Source organism: Anguilla anguilla, chromosome 2 (assembly GCF_013347855.1).
Source record: "Anguilla anguilla isolate fAngAng1 chromosome 2, fAngAng1.pri, whole genome shotgun sequence".
Classification (NCBI taxonomy): domain Eukaryota; kingdom Metazoa; phylum Chordata; class Actinopteri; order Anguilliformes; family Anguillidae; genus Anguilla; species Anguilla anguilla.
The window spans coordinates 52,881,144-52,901,286 of NC_049202.1; the positions used below are offsets into that span (position 1 = coordinate 52,881,144).

At 41.2% G+C, this 20,143-nt stretch overlaps 1 protein-coding gene across 1 annotated transcript in view; it reads left to right on the plus strand.

Moving 5' to 3' along the window:
* Positions 1-1,120: 1,120 nt before the first annotated feature.
* LOC118220981 (uncharacterized protein C16orf52 homolog B) overlaps positions 1,121-20,143 on the plus strand; it is a 30,966-nt gene continuing 11,943 nt past the window's right edge. The window contains exons 1-2 of the mRNA XM_035405504.1: positions 1,121-2,393; positions 17,258-17,470. Of these exons, the coding sequence (XP_035261395.1) occupies positions 2,288-2,393; positions 17,258-17,470 (319 nt within the window). The 5' untranslated portion in view covers positions 1,121-2,287. The remainder of the gene's footprint in view (positions 2,394-17,257; positions 17,471-20,143) is intronic.

Here is a 20,143-nt window from a genome sequence, read left to right on the forward strand (position 1 = left end):
TGCAATATAGACCAGCCAAAGAAAACAGTAAACTGTTTAAGTTAGTCTATACCAGAAATACTGAATTTCACTCATCCAAGCTCTTATAAACTCCCATTTGAACTACTGTAATGCTTTGGTGGCCAAATTACAGGTTTCATCAGCCGACTGCAACTGGTCCAGAACGCTGCTGCCTCCAGGTCTTCAACCTGCCTAAATTCACATCTGCTTTGCCACTTATGAACACTCTTCACTGGTAGCTACCTACTTTCAATTCAAATCTCTCACCCAGGCATGCTATGCTTCGAATGATACAGCACAATGCTCCAACATCTAGCATAAAGCCTTCCAAGAAGAGTGGGCGTTGTTATGGCCGCAAAGGGTGGACCAACTCCATATTAATGCCCAAAATTTTGGATCAGATGTTGGATGTCAGGTGTCAACATACTTTTGGCCATATAGCTTAGCTGGGCGAAAGATTCAAGACATGGAAGAGATGTAGTGATGGTGGAAGAGAAAGTGGAAGGAGAGAGGTTGCAGAGATTGTGGCGTGGAGTCACAGTAGGAGCGGGTAGAGGAGAGAGAGGTTGAGAGGAAATTAAAGTGAAAAGGATAAATGGTGATCAGAGTGCTGGAACAAGGTGATCGTCAGATTAGGTGAGGAGCAGTTTCTTAGGGTGATGAGGTCCAACTAGCTTACTGCTTTTCTGCTCCTCAGCCATAAAGTATTGACAATTGACAAGTGGGACATACATTTTCAGATGTAGATCTGCATTTTCAGTTGCACACCATTGTATGCATTGTATGCATATAATTTAATTACATTGCTTTTATAAATAAATTAAACTAATAAAACCTACCTTTCTGCGTAAAAAAACAACTTTTGATTATGATGTGCTTCCTGAGGTTTCTGAATGAACAACAAAGCTCAGCAAGAAAAATGACATTGACATTAAAATACATTCTTAAAAGAATATTCCAAAGATGGTATTCGATTGTTTTACCACCTTATACATTTTTTCCGCGCCTGGGGTCTCTGACCCGCGGTTGAACTCAACTGATCTGGTCAAATTTTCAACAACCAAAACCACGAGCCACATTTAAAAAGTACACAGATCCTTCCTCATCCCATCTTGTCCTTTCTCAGCCAAACTCGTCCATTAAAAGTAAATCTCGCGAGAGCGGAACCCCCGAACGCTACCGATGTTGGGGGGCTGTTGGGCTGTTGTGTCTGAGGAACGTGCTGCGTGTTGGTGGTCGGTGTCACTGGTTTTGAACCTTGTGGAGAGGAAGGTAGAAGAGACAGTGAATCGGAGAGGACAACCAAATACTACGATACTTCAAGCGGATTCACTCTAAAGAATGACTGCAAATAATGTAACCGTTAACATTGAAATACATATCGAATGCGTTTGACGCTTGTTAGCGTCCGCTCGATTTGGAGAAGGGATTCTTCCAGATGCGATTCCAGAGGAGAAAAAGGGGCAAATAAGCAGAGGAGAGTGAACGGACGAGGAGGATATTTCCCCCCTTTCTTGAGGGACACATTGAAAAATAGGCCAGTGGTAGTTGTAGTGTGACATTTAATCGGTGTATATGCTCTTTCGTTATTCATTTTATTTGAAATGTATAAGTGGACACTTGATTTGGCTACCTAATTTGTTCGTCACATGCATGGATTTGTGGTGTTTAATAGCGTTTAGAGGGCCGCTTTACGGCGCACAGAACTCGTAAGAATTCCTAGGATCTGCTGTAAATGTGTCTGTTGAGCGGAGCTTTGCGAGAATATATCTAAGCGTCAGGAGATCGCTGTCTCTGGGCCATATCGATTTCGATATAGCTAAGCTAGGTAGCTTGCTGCGAAGTTCAGCTACTGTGTTTTCCACCAGCGAGTGAAGCAACGGGACAGATTTTTTCAGGAGGAATCTTTTTTTGTTGTCGTTTGCTCCCCTCCATTCCACGTTCTACGGCTAGATACCGTGCTAGATAACAGCCTAGATGGATGACAAGATTCGGTTTCTTGCAGGCTAGCTTGCCAGGTATTACTATCAGCCAGTTAAAGCTAGCGTTGCTAGACGTAGCCGGACAAGCCGATGAAATAATGGAAGGTTGAGTCTCTATCCAGTCTCCTTCTTTTGGAGGGGGCGAGATAGAGACGGAAATAAACAAAAACTTCTTCAAACCATTTTTTTCATCAAAGAAACAGGGCACCTTTTCACCTGATCACATATAACGTATCGATACTCGCCTAAAGTTAAAACACACTAAAGCTTTATGATAGCTAGCGCGCTAGCTAGCTATATGAGATATGGATAAACTCACCATTATTTCAGGATGTCTTTTTCTGGCAGCAGATATTTTTGCCATCGCCAGCATTGCGAATCCAGATTGGATCAACACAGGAGAGTCGGCAGGTAATCGTATTATTATTATTATTATTATTATTATTAGTTATTCTGTTATTATTTTAGTTCGAGCAAGTTGTCATTATTTTCTTGTGCGCGCTGAAACTGTTTGTGTTCAGAAGTGTGGCAAACTTTGGGACATTGCATAAACCACTGTATTAAAAAATAACTGAATGCTGTTTTATTACGTTCGCATCCCTGAGAGTAACACTGTTCTCCACCACTGTTAGTCGCTCTGGATAAGAACGTCTGCCAAATAATTGTAATGGCTGAAGCATCCTTCGTCCACTGAAATATTATGAGAAACCAGAATAACAATCATCCCATGGACCAACTAGTTTGATATTTGTTCAGTTTAAGTTACTGTAACGTTGTTTATTTCCTAATGCACAGCATCAGTGCTGACCATAAAGCTGATGTTGGAGTTTTCGGGTGTAACTGTGCGAGGATTAACACATGACGGCTGAGTGGAGGTTAACGTCAATTGCTTTTAAGAAATGTAGGAATTCTGATCGAAAAGATTTATTTCTGCACATTGATAAGCGTCCCTGTTGCATACTACCCTTTCACTTGTTTATTAGTCTTTATGGGACTGATAGGGGCAATGGATGTAACGTTAACGTTGAAATGAATACCGATAAGTCAACATGCGTGGAAAGTAAATACGGAAAGCGATATTTAGGTAGTTTTATTATCTGCCAGTTAGCACCGACCGCTGCGATGCACAACGTGCATACAATGTATGGCTTTGCTTTAAGATGCATAGCATTGTTTGGTCACCATATGGTACTGCCCTTACTCTATTAAACACGTCGTGGACTATGTTCGTTTTTCTCCGAGGACGTTTAACCAAAGACATGAACAGCCAGAAATTGAATAAATAATCAAATGGACAAAGTTGTTATGTAACTTAGCGAATTTGGAATTTTGAAAATGTGTTCTCTTGTGTAGGTTTCCTTTATGGTGTTAAACCCCTCTTACCAGGTTTTGTGTTGTTTATGGAAAATTCACTAAACATAACTGTTGGTAAATAATCAAATATTCAATTTGCATTCATTCAGCAGTGGACGGCTCTTCATAGTGCAGCTTTGAAGTGCAATGCTGGCTCTGCCTGAGCTTCACGTAAATGTCCTGTCCTGTACTGTCGCACTATTAAACCTGCACTCTGTACCAAAAAAAGAGGCTAAATACAGTATGTCCATTGTAAAGAATATATTGGATTTGTGTGAAATGTTATAGATTGAATCCTTTTCATACATGTCCGTTTCTGTACAATTTAGTTTTACCAGTTTTTCCCTACTTATAATAATCCAAGTTGAAACGGTATTTGTATTATCTCCTAAGAGGACACTGCCTCATTTTGCCCATGTGTGCAGGGGTGGAGCCGGTCTCCTGCAGGAGGGTTGTTGATGTGACATAATCAGTTGACAGCCAGGAAAACAAGCTTAAGCTTGGAGGCAGCAAACGGCTGTCCCTCACAGTTACCTTCACTGAATGAAAAACTATTTGTAAAAGGTATTTGTTTTGTTTTTAATATTTTTGAAGACTATGGGCTTCAGGCTGGCCTTTTCAGCTAGGACTGGTGATCTTTTTATAGTCTTTTTTTCTTTTTAGTCAACATACTGCTTTGAAATATATATCTGTCAAGAAGCTACAGATTTGTTGTGGTAAATAAAGAAGCTTTACAAGCAGAAATAGGGTGCAATAATTTATTTAGCTTTTCTGGTCCAAACGTGATGCACTCTTATCAGAGTGAAAAACTTGATTGTAATAAAAGAAACCAACTTCTATATTATAATGATTAAGCATATTCAAGAATAAGGGATATGATCAGGACAGATTGAAAAATTAGTAAAACATGATGCATGAGGACATTTTTAATGATCTGCAATGATGGTGCTACTATGCAAAACTGTAAAAGCATCAATACAGTGATAATGAATTCTGTGTCCGTATCTGTCTATCCATCTTGCAAACTAGCTAGCTGTCAGCACTTTGTGGATGTTGTCTGAATGTGGTCTATTTATAATTTGTAGTTTGGTTCTTGGGAGGCATGATTAGTATGCAGTTGTTGTGCATTACTGATGTTGCATGTTAACAGATCTGGCACTGTTGCTCATATTAATCTGCTGAATGCGGGTATGTTTCTTCTATATTTGTAAGTTGCCCTGGATAACAGTTTCTGTGAAATTAATGTAATGTTGTTAGCTAATGTTGGCTGTCATGTCATTTAGACTAGTTTTTTTGCTTAGTTACCAGAATTTTGATTGATTGGATTGTAGCTCCAAGATGATGAAGTGGCTTGTTCTATTTTGTTGTGATCACATAACTGAACAGGACTGGAAAAAACAACAAACCAAGATGCAGGATAGATGCTGCAAATCTAGCTAACTATTTAGCTTGCCAGTTAATCTGTGTTGTTCTCTATTTTAATGCGTGATGTCGTGAGTCATCTCTGACGGGACAAAGATAAAGGGAGAGGGAGAACAAACATGCACTTTTACTGCTTCTATCCAAAACAGAAACTGGATTCACTCTGCAATGACGCTTGACTGAGTCTGCCCAATTTCAACAAAAATGATTTGGGGCATAGGCTAATAAGCAATGTCTGCGTCCAACTAACAAGAGTTACTGCAATGTCATTAAAATCTTACCCACATGTGTCATTTGTCTCTCACCGATTTGAGCTTGAGCCATCTGTGTTGGAATTAAAATTTTACAATTTAGTGGAGGGGAAAAAATGTGAATCTGGCCAGCAGGTTCTTCATCTCACATTGGAGCGACCAATTAAAAAGTTTACTAGAACTGCAAAGTGAAACGGTTGTAAAATGCAACCAGTTGGTTGCTCTCTGGAGTTCTGATATTTAAGCTGGCACCTTGGTGTAATAGCATCCCAATTTCCTTCCCTGTGTTAAGTATTGATCGTGGAGTTGGGGGTTATGTCTTCCTGGCCTTTTTCGTTGTTTTGCAGACCAAAGCATCTTATGTAGTCTGACAGTTGTTGCAAAACAGTAGGTCCTTTGCCAATAAAAAAGACTCATTCTTTGGATTAATGCAGTTGCAGTCAAGTTATTTGAGTAAATTTGCCACAGACCTGTTCCTTCACAACATTCCAGTATAGTAATTATAGCATAGTAATGCTATATGACATCTAGAGAGGAGTGCAGTGTTTTGGAATACCAGAGTACAGCATGCTTTTCACTAACCTAGGACAACCTTCAGAGCTGCAGAATGTGGTTTTGTGCCAAGCAAGGTCTAACCAGATAATGACCATGTTCATTTAAGCGGTTTTCTGTCTAGTGTTGTTCACCGGGGGCTTAAAAAAGCACTTGAAGTAGTGCTCCATGGCTGGGACTGTCTGTGTGGGATGAGAGCACAGATTGGTGCGTCACACTTGTGGAGTGCATGACTCTTTTCCTACTGCCCTTTTTGAAGGTTCCATGTGCAGGTGGTATTGTGTCACACAGTACATATAGCGCATATGTGCTGGTACTCTCAATTAACTATTGTAACCATTGCTTAATGCTTACAGCAAGAAAACATGTTTCCAAATGCAAAAATTGAGTTATTCTTTTAGAATGTAGGCTAGTTTCTTTTTCACCTGGGTTGCTGGCCCTGAAGGAGAGAATCTTTTGTTGCTTTGTTCTTGTACGTTGACATCAGACTCAAGCTCAGCTGTCAATTCTCAGATTGGATTCACAACAGGGTCATTTCTTTTTTTGGCAGCATGTTTGACATTTAAAAGCGTTGGATGTAAAACATTTAGAGGGTCAGTGTCCCTAGAGAGGAATTGATCGTGCAAAGCTAATGACTTGGCTAATACATTTCAAACCTGGACTCCTGCTTTTCTATAGCTCTATTCTTTGTACCTAGGTCAAACCCCTAGAGAGATGATGTGCTAGTGGTAGCTACGAGCTACAGAGGCCAAGAAGACAATCGAATCAAAATGTCATGGAGAGTGCTTTGTGTTCAGAGCACTTAGAAGGAACAGTCTTATAAACAATTGCTTTCTGAGGTTATTGTAGGCTGAGATGCAAGACTCTGTGTTTTCTTGTTTTATGACCTTTCATCTAATTTCACTCAGATATTCTAGCACCTTTCCACAAAAAACAGGATGGCCTGTGTTAATCAAACTATAGATGTGATATTTCCATCTAGCTAATGGGTTATGTTTTGGTGGAATTTAAGGTATGATTTTTCATTGCTCAAACCACCGTGATTGAAAATGCAGGGTCATCTGTTTTATATAAAAGAAAATGGCTTATCTTGAACTAAATTGGACCATATATGAAATCACATTTTTTCTCTTTCTTATTAAATTGTGCTCCTTAATGACTTACCAGATTTTCATGATTGCTCATACTGCATTTGGAACAGTTGCCCTGATTCAGGTGAAATTCGGAACCTATGTGCTAGTGTTAAGCATTAGCAGATTGCATTTATGGGCAAAGGGTTTCTTATTTGAAGGTTTCATGTGTCAGTCTGTACCATTGTACCAACACTTTTCTCGGCTATAGGTAAACCTATAGTGGACAGTCAGAAATACCAATAAAGAAACTTAATGAAATCATATTTCGTGTCTGGTCAAGGCTTCCTGTGCATTAACAATGCAGGCACCGCCCTCATGTCAGGTGGACCTTATTAACTCATTTCATTGTGCATCGCTTGGAAGAATTGCTAGCCAAGGAGAAGAATTACTTAATGTTTTTTTTTTCTCTAGAAGTAGATTCCCCCCCAGTTTCCACATGTGTTTATAAAGTATAGAAATCAAATGAGGTTGAAAGATTTGTTTCAGCTTAATTTGCTAAATGATAATTACCTAACAGGGGAAGCATTGTTGAAAATGAAGATGTGTGTTGCTTGCGCTAATTAAGTCTGTTGGGAGACAGGGTCGTCTGTGGAGATAGCCCAGGCGTTCACAGTTCAATTAAAAGGAAAACCGCCGTTGACTAGCTGAATTGGGAAATGTTTTTGCTTACAAGGACTGTGTGGAGTGAGTGTGGGATCCTGAGGGCATTATGAAAGAGCACATAAAGTGTTGAAGATGGCTAAATTGCATTCTTTTGGGGTTGGGGGGGAGGACTGACTGTCACTGACTTTGCCCACTCACATCAACAACTGAGATATTTCCTTTTATTTTAGGTTTTCCATTGACCACACATCCTTCCACAAATTAAGATGTCCACCTCTTGATGAAACAAGTGATTCATCATGTCGTAATTTGGGTGAGGAGTAGAGGTGTGAGAATCAAGCATGTGGCGATCACTAGACACTGAAGGAAATGGGATGCAATTTACTGCTGCGTAAGAAGGAACCATCAGTAGGAACTGTCAGTCATCATCAACATCAACTACAGTTAAATTATTGTAATATAGACAAATTGTGATAGCTGTTGTTCCCATTAAATGTCTATCTATTACAGCCATTAAATAGCCTAATTTCTGTCTGTCTTCACAACACAAACATACACAAACTAAAATGGATCAATATGTAGTGGTCCTGGTCAATATTTGACATAATTGTGTTATAAACATTACTAGATACCTTTTGAACCAAGATTAAATTTAAGTTTCCGACCAGGACTGGTTTGGAAGCAATTAGACAAAACTTGACCGTAAAGCAGAGGGCCACTGAGGCAGAGATGGAAAGGATTCCCGATATACACAGCATATCTAAAGATATGAACCAGATAAGAAGGGAGACATTTCATTATCTTTCTAAATTTATCCATGTCCTCATTTACCCAACTACCAAATCGGGGTGTTCTCTACCGCTGTTTTCCATTTTCCCATCTAAGGCCATCTCAGATGTAATTTTCATATGTTCTTTCTATCCCATCTTTCAGCTTCAAAGAAAAATATTTAATAGCAGCAGGCTATCAAACAAACATATTGTTTTATCCATATCCCGAAACAGTGAAATTGAAAACGATCCTTTTGTAGGTGAAATAACAGGTATTCCTGATGTTATAAATATGCTGTGATCAGTGCGTGAGAAATGGCCATAACGTAAAATGCGTGTGCTGCAATGCTTGAGAAGAACCTGAGGAAAGTGCTGGCATCAAACTGGTCCTGAGTGTGGGGCTTATCTGCGACGTCCCCGCTAGCACCTCTTCAGGTTTAGCCGTTTTCCCTGATAAACTCAGTTCCAGCTTCCCAGAAGAGTGCTATTGGCGTGGCACCTACAAATCCCAGTGGTGGCTTACTGTTGCGTCGGTGTTTAAGTGGCATGGTTACGGGTGTGAAGGTAAACTCAACACACATGAGGAACTCAAAGGCCATTTTCTTTCCCTCAGCCCTCCCAGAGTTTTTTCTAGACACTGGGGGGGAAAAAATCCCCTCAACGAGGCAAACTCTTGACCACCGCCCAATCCCTTCGTCTTCCAGCAGAAAAAATAGGCTATTCAAACCTTGCGATGGCCCGCCGTTACACCTGTCTATCACATGGCCATGTGCATTTCCCTGAGCTCATAAAGAAATCATATGGGAGTAGCCCCACCCCCAGGGACACCTGGTCCGGCAGTCAATAATAAAAGAGTCGAATATAGGCGTATGTGAATGTTTTTTATCTGCTTGTTACATTGACTTATGGAAGTCCACAGCAGAAATGTGTTGATGGCTTCATCCTGCCAGTGACAGGGAGGCTTTAAGGTCACCAAGGTTATTTGGGTGGCTGATGCATGATTTCACTGTACTGACCTAAAATGAGTGCACACATTGCCTCACCCAACTCCTGACAATGCTAACGTGTTTACATCTGTTCAGTTTGTGTAAGGTCTTCAATTCTCATTCTCCAGTGCATTTGTATTTGTGCAGGTTTGTTTACAAATATTTCTTAGAATCTACCCATGTTGACAGATGAGATGAGTGGTTTGTTTTTCAGCTTTTGAGGTACTATATTTGGAGCTGTCTACAGCTCGGCCACAGTTCTGCCAGTGGCAGCATGTGAGCCTGAAAAATTGAGACTTATAGGCTTGGTTAATAAGCTCGCAAATCTGAGCAGTCTGTCTGTTAGAAGGTGATTTCCTTTTATATTATGTAGGAATGCATTGTTTCATGTCACATTAGAATTTATATGATAGGACAGAGTTTAGGAAAATTACATTCATTTTAGGAAAATTCAATGCTGTTAGGTTAGTTAACTGCACTAGCTGTGAGCTTAAAGCGTGATATGGAAGCAATTTAAGAAGTCAATGTGTCATCATCTAACAGGTGAATTTATCTTTACGTGGTCAACAGGCTTTGGTTGAGTGAAGAATGAAAGATAAAGTGTACATGTTTGAAACAACAAGTATGCACGTATTTGAAACAATCTGTAGATATGGACAAATGTTTTGATCTAAAGAGCAGTTGCAACCACAAGATTAAATGGAAAAAGAATTATCTGCTGATTGGTATAGATAATGAATGAAATTATTAGTTTCTTGATTGAAAATCGAGAGAAACTCAAACACGGTATGTGCATAGATTTATCAGCTTAGGCTAGATTCTTGCCTGTTATTTTCAGCTCATGAGCTGAAACCCACTGTCTGAGTCTCTCTTTGGAAAGTGTCTCTTTTGGGTAATAGTGTTTTCAGTGTAAACCCCCACGTCCCCACCCCAAAATTGGATCAGGGAATAGGCAGCTGTCCTTTTTAAGGTTTGAGTTTGTTTTCTTCCAGGACAGTACTAATATTCAAGTATCCTTTGGTATTTCAAACCGCTTATTAAAATATTGGCTGTTATTACTTGACCTCTAGCTCTGGAGGTAGCTAAGAAAATGCACACAATAGTAGGATGATGCAATATAAGCTAGGTCATACATGCACTAGATTTTAGAGCATCTACTCTGTTTTGATATGCTGCAGCTGTGTTTTTTTTCTGTGTGTTTTTGCTTGACCAGCAGTTTGCTCGTGCTGTGCCGGGTACACATCTAACATGCAGGCAGTGGCCTCGCCCGTTATAGCTCGCCAGTGGACCGTGCTTTTGCGTGCATGTAACCGATACGCGCTGCGTGCACCTAGCGTACGGATGCAAAGTGTGAGGTATGAAAAGCCATTGCTGGCTTTCAGGAAGGTGAATTGGAGGAATGAACAGGAACAGATGTGCTCTGTGTGCAAGTATGGCTGGCATAACAGTGATGCAAAGGCCATAACTGCTGATTCAATATCAGGGAGAAATGTTTTTATGAAAGGATGGTGTCATTGAGATTCTTTTCAGATGGATATGCCACGCATACTGCAGTGCACGGTGATCTGTATATTGAATAGGAATGAAATTATTCAATTGTATCAGTCTGAAATACATTTTTATGATCTTAATTTTACCCGTAAATGATTTTCAATATGCTACTAATCTAGAAATAATATCGCATATGTGGACTAATATGTTGTAAATAAGGTGCGTCCATTTTGTTCGCTTTTTCTGTTTCCCTTTTGGGAAACTGCTCTTTTTTTCTGTTTGTTGGGTTTAGAGCGGCGATTAATACAGTAAAAGCCTGCAGCTAGCAGCCTCCGCTGTCCGCCCACTCTGTTGACTCATTCCTGCTGCGGCTCCTGTCAGTAGCACATTGTTGGACAGTAATGGCACCCAGAGAATGCCTGTACTCTGTGCTGGGCACGTTTTCACTGCCGTCTTATTAAATACTGTCAAATATAAAAAGATGTTATTAATTCATCAGGGGGAGTTGGATTAAAGGGGGGGGGGGCAACTCCCCCTGATGAATTAATAACATCTCTTTACGTTTGACAGTATTTAATAAGACGCCAACACCATGAAGGTGTGATGGCGTCGTAGTTTTTGCATTCTCTAATCTGTTTTTATTCTTTTGGTAATTACGTCCCTAGGATCTCATAAATGCATGCAGTGTGAATAAGGTGTGAGTCAGGCATGTCCCAAAGCAGGCAGACTGCAGCGCTACCTCCCCATTGGCCCTTTAGCTGGGTATAGATCTCATGTGGAGATTTCCCTAACTGCAGGTGTCAGATGTTTGTGTTTTTTTATTTCAAAGTTGTTAGCATGCTGACTTCTGAAAGACACTGGAGAAGGTTGTCCTGGCTTCACACAGAGCCCTCCTGGTGGTTCTTGCCTCTGTTTGCCACCATGATGTGAACCACAACCAGCTGGACTGATGGTAGTCTCACATTCCAAGGAGCATACAACCACTAATCTTCCAACAGTTAATCCAACAGTTTTATCTCCTACCTGTCTGAACACCACAAGTGTCTTTGTCTTGCACCCCATATATTACAGAAGTAGAGATCATCACCGTCATCAGTGAGTGGATCAGTGTTTACACTTCACATTTCTCTGTGGTTCCTCTGGGGTGGTTGGATCCATTGGGGGTTAGAACATTTCCAGGTGCCTTCTCACCCCTGACAACCAGTCACGCAGATGCAGTCCCCCGCTGCCACATACGCTGCCCCTTGGCTTGACAATAGCTCCCCAGCTGTGGCCCTGGACCTCCCACAAACCTGCATACTGCTAATCCTGGGGGAAGCAGTTACCCTTAACTTAATAAAAGGCTTTTATCTTTTCATTCAGTAATTGGTTATACTCAGCATACCATCAATTGCGCTCTTTATCCCGTTAGTTTCGGAGATTAATACTTTGTAAACATTTTTTTAATGAATTTGGATTGTATTGCTTTTTTCTTTATTCTGAAACACATCTTATTTTGATTTCCAAAACGTATGTAGCGGACCTGTTGACAGCATCATTTATTAATTTCTTCCTAATTTCTCCTTTTAATCTGTATTTCCGGGTTTTTCCAGTCGTGTTCTTGGCAGCTCTGCCCTGCTACTTAGGGTTTTGCAGGAAGAAAGCTGCATTATTAATGGGAGTAAGCCCTTCTAGCAGTATTGGCATTATCTTTAGCAGTTCACCCACAGTGCATTTGGATTCTATCCTAGTTTCTGCCCCACTGAACAGCTTTGACTCCCAACATAAGAAAGGTGTCACTCTGCTGGGACTAAAGCATTTCTAGTAGGGAAAAACTCCTTTGTGGTTCAATGTTTAAAGCGCGGCTAAAATGCTGCTTCGCAGACAAAATGTTGTCATTAGGAGTTAAAACGTTTTGTTCGAAGCATTCAGTCAAAACTCTTTATTTTTGTCTGTGTTAGGCAGGGTGTAAAATTAACACCCGCCAAATGCGGGTGATTTTGCGGAGTGGCTGGTAAATTTGTGAGGCTCACACACCACAGTGGCGGATGCCCAAACTTTGTCTGTACTGTGTTATTGCGTTATTTACATGGCGGTAACCTGGCAGCCCATCTCGCACCACGGGCACAGGACTCATCGAACTAGGCTCCTCGTTGCCCGGTTTTGCCCGCCCTTTCGCCTGACCAGGAAGTAGCCATCCGCCATGAGCCTCCACCCCTCCTCTTTGGCACGTTTTCCGCGGGGATATCTAGACACCGACAGTGACTGTAAAGTGGAGGAATGTGGCGGTATATAGCAGGTGTGAAGAGGCCAGCAGACACTGATAATGAAAAAAGTACAGGTGGTGTGTCGCTGCCGGATAAGGAGACGACATCGGGTCCTAAAAAAAGACGATATTTCAATGAGAAGTGGCGACATGATGAGGCAGGCAAGTTGCGCGACTGGCAGGTGTTCGAGTCGTATTGCTCCCACTGTCATATTTAGCCTTTAATATTGATTTTTAAAAAGTGGCTGGTAGAAGTTGAGAATCTACCAGACACAGTGGCTAGTGCATAAAAAAGTTAATTTTACACCCTGGTGTTAGGTGAAAGTGTGATGACCCCTTTGCCACTGAAAAGAGGACGTCCAGTTTAATTCAGATCTAACCCTGAAATGACATGAACATTTAATTCCTGCACTTTCACTTCTTTGACATGCCCCGGGTGGTGAAAAGAGTAGCAGACAAAGTTGAGGAATGAATCTGCTGAGGACCAGATAGCAACCCATTTTTCAGCCTCATTATTCTGGGAACGAGGATGGCCTGCTCATGCTCCATCTCCCTGCTGCGTGTGATGTATGGAAATTGCACTTTGCTTCATTTGCCCGGTGTTTTGTCTGGTCTCTGGGGATGTTTTAACAGTTTTGAGAGGTCAGTCAAGAGCAAGGACCTCTGCGCATAGTCGTAAGCTGGTGTTGGATGGCGTGCCTTCTGGTTGTAAAATGGGTATTCTGTTGTGAAGCTGGAACCAGCAGGAGACTGACTGGTGTTGGGGAAATATTTATAAAAACGCAGGCATTAGCCTTATTAGACTGAACATTCTTTCTTCTCATTCAGTCAGAAAGCCCGGGCTATTGCAGGCCTGTGTGTCACAGAAAACAGCTGGTGCGCAGTCTCTGCTTTTTTATAGTTCTGAGAAAGGTACAAGGGAGCAGTTTATCACCGCCTCAGGGCTTTTGTAGACTAGTAAGTGCTATTTAAGGGCAATTTGACATTTCAGTGTAAGGTTGTTGAGACAAACTTGACATCTTTTGAGTCTCAGGTTCAATTGGCCTGCTTGTTTTAGCATTTTTATTTCTGCAGCATCTTTAGAGTATTGCATGTGGAACAAATATTTATTTTGGGAGTTGATTTTGCTGTGCCTTGTTTTGTTTGACTGTGCTAATAAGTATGCTGAGAGGGGACAGGCATCCTCTGTACTGTCAGGGAAAAGATGCTATTTGTGGGACCTGCACCCAGCGCTCCCTTCCTGTGTGGGAGGCTCCCACACCAGAAGATTTTCAGTGATGTCACCAAGGACAAATAAAAACAAGTGTCACGTATGAAAGGTGCAGCCTCTCCGATGTATCTGTATAACAGCAGTTATGAGGATAAAGCCAAACCTTTAGCCTATCTGAATCCTAGTTGACCCGACCAGTTCTTGTTAAAACAAGTTTCCTTGTTAAAACACTTTTCCATCATTCATTGTGGACATCTTTTTCTTTTCGCACCTCTCGTTTCCAAGCAAAATGAAAGCAGTTATGTTTTCCAAACGGTTGGTCGCCTCTGGTTAGATGTTCCCTGCAGTGGAAAACTACACGGAGGAGGCTGCACAGAAGAATGGGCTGTTGTGCTTTGTATAAAAAATCATACCCATGCATTTCATTTGTCTGGATTAATTAAATACCTAGCATAACAAATGCCACTGCTGAAAATTTATATAAGACTTTCACACAGTTACTTTACAAATACCAAAATGCTAGGCTTTGTTTTTAATTGCTTTATATTATTTTGACAGTAATCCCCAGCAGCTTCAGGTCTTTGTTCTCTGCCATGGAGTTTTCAAATGTTGTCCCATTACATTCAGTTATAAAATAATATCGGTCTTTATGCATTGAGAACATCTGTCATTTAAACTTCTATCTTCTTCTAGCTTGTGCAAGACAATGAGAAGATACTGTATCGTCAAATTGATGGATGATTCCACCCACTATGATTCATTGCAGATGATTTTTCCAGCTTGTGCTGTAGCTTGGCCTACCAGCTCTGTTCTCTTTTGGGTTGTAAGGTACAGCTATAGTTCTGAGTAGGGAACATGATATTTTTTGTTTATTTTTAGCTTTAAAAACTTCATATTTGAAGCAGCAATAGTTTTGCATTAGTTTCACAGAGCGTGAAAGGTCATTCATTGTTGGGTGGTGGGTTGGGTGTGAGGACAGTATGTGTTGTCCATTCACTGCGCATCGGTCTCTGAGATAATTATGCCCACCAGGCACTAGTACAGAATAAGAATCTCTCACGAGGAGTGAGCTACAGGCAGATTAAACGCAGTCTTCTCTTTGGTGTCAGCACTTCGGGCTGTTCAGGCTTCCTATTTTGTAGTATGATGTCATTAATTGAGCCACCAGAGACATCTTTTATTGGTTCAGAACTTTGGTTCTTCCTCCTTCAGACTTGTTTCCATAACAACTCTTCCTGTGAATCTTGTTGAATTGCAGTGGGAATGGAATGTTAGGTAATCTGTGCTCTTGCGCAGTTGGTCATTAGATCTGTACTGTGTAGCGTTTACAAAGAGCAGCCTGAGCTTTATAAAGTACTGCTCACTGTGGTTTGGTTTCTGCATGGAGTGTGTTCTTCCATTAAAGAGCATTAAATGTGGTTAGCCTTGTGATGGGATGGGAACTCAAATACAGCCATGGTGGTGAAGCTGAATTGTATGAATTGAATTGTCCAAGACACACTGGTCATCAGACCCCAGCCAGAGCCTAACAGTGATCAGCATCATATCCAGTGAACTCGATGGCCCTTGCATTGCCTTAAGCATGAGAGGTATGCGCTTCAAACGCATTGCCTTCTCTCTTGCTAATCTGCAATACAATCAAATGTTTTAGTTGTGAACAAATTGTGCCTCACATATCAGATTGTTTAAATATGAAGGGCAGAAACTGTTTAGAATGGATGTTTTTTCTCCATGTGGTTTTCAGCTGTTCTTTGATCAGATGTGTATGTTGCAACACTGGATGTTTGGACTGTTTTAGCTATCTTTTACCATATGCTAATTTCTTTTTCTCTCAGTTTAATGTTTTTTTGTTAAAGTATCTCATTAATAAGGACCATTAGGCTTAATTACTTGATTAATCATTTTGGGAATGGAGCCATTTTGGCCCAGTTGCCTTCTCTCTCCAGATGGTTTAGGCAGGCTGAGCTTGATTGGCACTTAAATGGATGTCCTCCTTAGCCAGTAGGCGTCAAGGGTCTTCTTTTCTTATTTTTAGAGAAGCCAAACTGACAGCTAAACTGTGGTGTAGCAGATACCATCTGTCAAACGTTATACTTGTCCTAAAACACTGGTTATTAAAATATTCATTGGCAATGATTGGGAGTGTATTTATTTTCTTGGATGTCTTGACTAAATTTTGCAGTAAATAGGCCTCCTTCAGACTGGGCACCTCGTCCTCTGTGGAGGACCGCTTTTCAGGCTTTCTCTTTTATGGTCTCCTCTGCTCGTCACTCTCAAACAAACCTGCTCTCATTTTTCTGAGGGGAAAACAGCTTGACATATAATTTCAGGTATGGTAAGTGATGCTAAAGTTGATGTAAATGATCTTTGTTCTATTTTCCATCGTCTTTGTTCCATTTGCTGTACTGTAGGCTGCAGGTTGTTGCTGTGTCTTTGTTTGGATTTGTGAAATCCTTGCAGCCTGCAGTGGGCCCTTTACCAAGCCCATGCCCCAGAGCTGCAGCAGAAGACCACTTGCCCTAATTGTCACTTTCACCATTTCACAAGATTCTCCCAATACCCCTCTTGACGAAGTTAGACATTAGAACCATGTCGAACCACAAGTTTTTTAATTGATCACAAAAGTCAGTATCGTGGACTGAAATAGGCAGCTCACGGTGTGAGAGAGCACTGGGTGCAATGGATGTTTCGCTGAGATCGTGACATGCAGGGGCATTCTAACACGCTCAACTGGACACAGAATAGGGGCCCGGGGACTTCAGCTGTAATAAGGCGTCAGGCTGAGGATGGATCGGGGGCGGGCTGTCTGTCAGTGGCATTAGCGCGAGCGCACAGAGCAGATGGGCCACCATGCTGCGAGCCGGGCATGCTCAGTCAGCGGTAATGGCATCAGGCTGGCTAATTGTTTCACTGGAGCTCCATCCTGAGAGTGCTGTTTGTGGAACTCTGCAGGCCACATGGAACTGTTAACTCGCCCAGGCGTATCGCAGAGAAATGGTTTAGTTTCTCTCAGCCAGAGGCAAAATAATATTTTACGTGACCAATAATGATGCATTTCCCTGGATCCCCTGCTGAAGTCAAAGAAGCGTGACACTTTTTCTCATTAGTCTCTGAACTAAAATTTTGTTTGTGTTGCTACTGTCTTCCCTGGTGGCTGCGGAGATGTTGATGCTGTGAAACTGAACCCGTGTTCTGCCTGGCAGTGCCACATTCCCAGAGACGTGATTGGCTGGCGGTCTGACGAGTGGCTGTGTTGCAGGTGCTCTGACGGTGGGGCTCGTGCGGCAGTGCCAGACCATCCACGGTCGTGACAGGACCTGCATCCCACCGCGGCTGCCCCCGGAATGGGTCACCACGCTCTTCTTCATCATCATGGGCATCGTCTCGCTCACCGTCACCTGCGGCCTGCTCGTGGCTTCTCACTGGCGCCGCGAGGCTACCAAGTACGCCCGCTGGATAGCCTTCACTGGGAGTAAGTGGCTTCTCGCTAATGCGCGGCGCAGCGTTAAACTCTGACATTGGGTATGTCCATTTCTGCTTCGTTAAATAAGGATTAAGTAAAGATAAATACAGGATAAATACTCCTCACACTAGGACTGGGAAAGTTCAATGAATTAACCAAAATATAAGTGAAGTGAAATTTAATCTTATGGCCTGACTTCACAGTAGCTCAGATGACCAATGTTTCTATGCACTCAGTTGTTGTCTGAGGTAAATGTTTCGTACTTTTGAAGGTAAAGGAATGTTCACTCTCTTGCACAGAGAAGGGTCCTTTCCCTAAGTAAGGATTTACTTCACTCCCTGTGGCATCATTACCTAGCTTCCTGAAATAACATAAACACTGAATGTCTTCAGCATTTTTTTAGTTAGCAGCTGGTCTCTTGTTGCATAAAGAGGTCCTCTGATGTGTGGAAAAATAAATTGTTGTGGGAATAATTTTCACCATTTATGTCTCACAGTAGGCTGTAAACGTTTTTATTTTGGCAGTCAATATGGCTTTATTAGCTTTCACCTGCTTGTTGCAAGCAAAGGAGACAAAAGCTGCTTTCAGGCCAATAATTCTGACACAGTCCTGAAATTGAACCACCATCTTTGTTCTCCAACATCCCTTTCATACCACCCAGAAATTCCGTCCAGTCAGAGGTCGTTACCCTTTCACGCACTCAGTGCAAGCGCTCTGAAACTGCTGTATACAGTCCATTACCAACATCCTGTGTTGTTTGCCTGTATCTAAGGTTTACTTCCTTAATTGCATCTGCAAGGAAAGAAGTCTGGCTGGCCAGGAATTGAAACGTTACGAAAACCTATTAGTAGCAGGTCCTGTTGGTGAGCCCATAAACTGTGGAGACAGTTATTCGCAGAAGACTACTGCCTCACATACACTTTGGCTGCAATAATTAATCGCCAACATTATTAGTGTTGTTGGTTTGTATTATGGCAGCAGCTGTAAAGAAGGAAAGTATTTTGAGCCCTTGAATTGTATTTTAATAATCCGTATTATCATGTGCACTTCTGTGTGCACAAATAACAGGCTGTATTTACATGTTGTGCGGTTTATCATTATTATAATTAAAAGGCTGAGAGAATTGTTAATTAGAAAAAAAGAATGAACTAAGAGCAGCAATGAAGTGTTGGAAGGGACTGGAAGAATGTTTCTCAGGTGAAGGTCATAGTTTCTTCCAAACACATTGCTTGTTATCACCTAAAATGATCTTTTATTATTGCATGCAATTGGTAAAAACATTTTTCCATTGCTTTAATTTATAACCTTAAAGGCTTTCGATAAATGATAGGTACTCCACAACAGGATGCTCAGTAAATTATATTGTAGAAGTGAGTTTGTTTTCTGTTCCTGTCTGCTGGTGATAGCAGTAGTTCTGCTTCTAGTCTGGTATCTGCTATCTGCTATCACTTGCTGTGGCCTGTATTATTGCTGAAGTCTTGCCAGTCTCGTGATTGGAAATTGTGCAGTAAGTGTGATGCGTAATTGTTATACCGTATTTATTGGATGTTGTAGCTAGATAAGTGGGAGATTTCAGGAAACCGCTTTCACACCTAACTCAAGCTGCTTTCTCTCTTCTCTGTGACCCTAGATATGGTCACAAAAGTTTTAATACATCTCTTCTGCTCTCTACGCCAGGAGCTCTTTTGTTTTCTTGTGATGTTTTGAGATTATAGGGTTTGTAAACATTGACTCAATATTAAGATTTTCCACCTCTTCTAGCCTAGCTCTCTGGTCTCTCACCTAGGGGGTAACTTCATAAAGGAAGTCACACAATGTAGGTCATGTTCTTTTGTGCATATATATATATGGCAGGTAACATGCCTTTTAAATACATAGCTGCCACTGACCTCATCACTGTGAGCTAACAAATATACAATATAAAGTGGAGATTGCATTTCAGTTATAAATGGATTGTAGTTCAGGCGTTATCAGAAAGATAAGCACTGGGCATGTTTCTGCAGCTATAGGATGAGCTGCCTTGTTGGGTTAGGTCAGAAACTCAGAATCTGAATAGGGAAATGAGTTGACTCCTGCTGTTTGGCAACATAGTAAATACAACCCCAATTTTTCAGTCATGCTCAGTCAGTAAGAAGTAACATAAGGACAGTTAAATAAAATGAGTCCAGCCTCAGTAACTATGTGAGGAATGCTGACAGTACCCCTTGGGAAGGATTTGGAAAGATAAATGTAAGTGTATGATTTTAATTATCTTGTATATAATCAAAATTGTTTGTGATTCTGTGTTGGGCATTTCGACAAGAGATTTTGGCACCTAAAGTTTTTATTTGGTGCCAATATTTTTTTGGAGTACCAGCCAATGGGTCTGGGTACTTTTTTTGTCTGAGGTGCTGAAATTTGATGGTGGAACAGTTGGTAATTAATGGTCCTTAATGGTGTGGTGATGACATCGTTCTTGTTACAGGAATAGTCCTAATGGCTTTCATTGCTCTCGGTTTTTTATGTAGCTTTTGTTTTTTTACCCTCAGGATGACTACCTATCTTCTCTTTTTTTGTGTAGGTGGCAGACTTGTTAAGTAGGACTTAAAATAATGTTTTTCTTTTAATACAACAGCTTGTTCTGTAACACTTTGTGCTGTGTGTGTGAGGACAGCGAATGGAATCGCAGGAAAATGGAGGTTT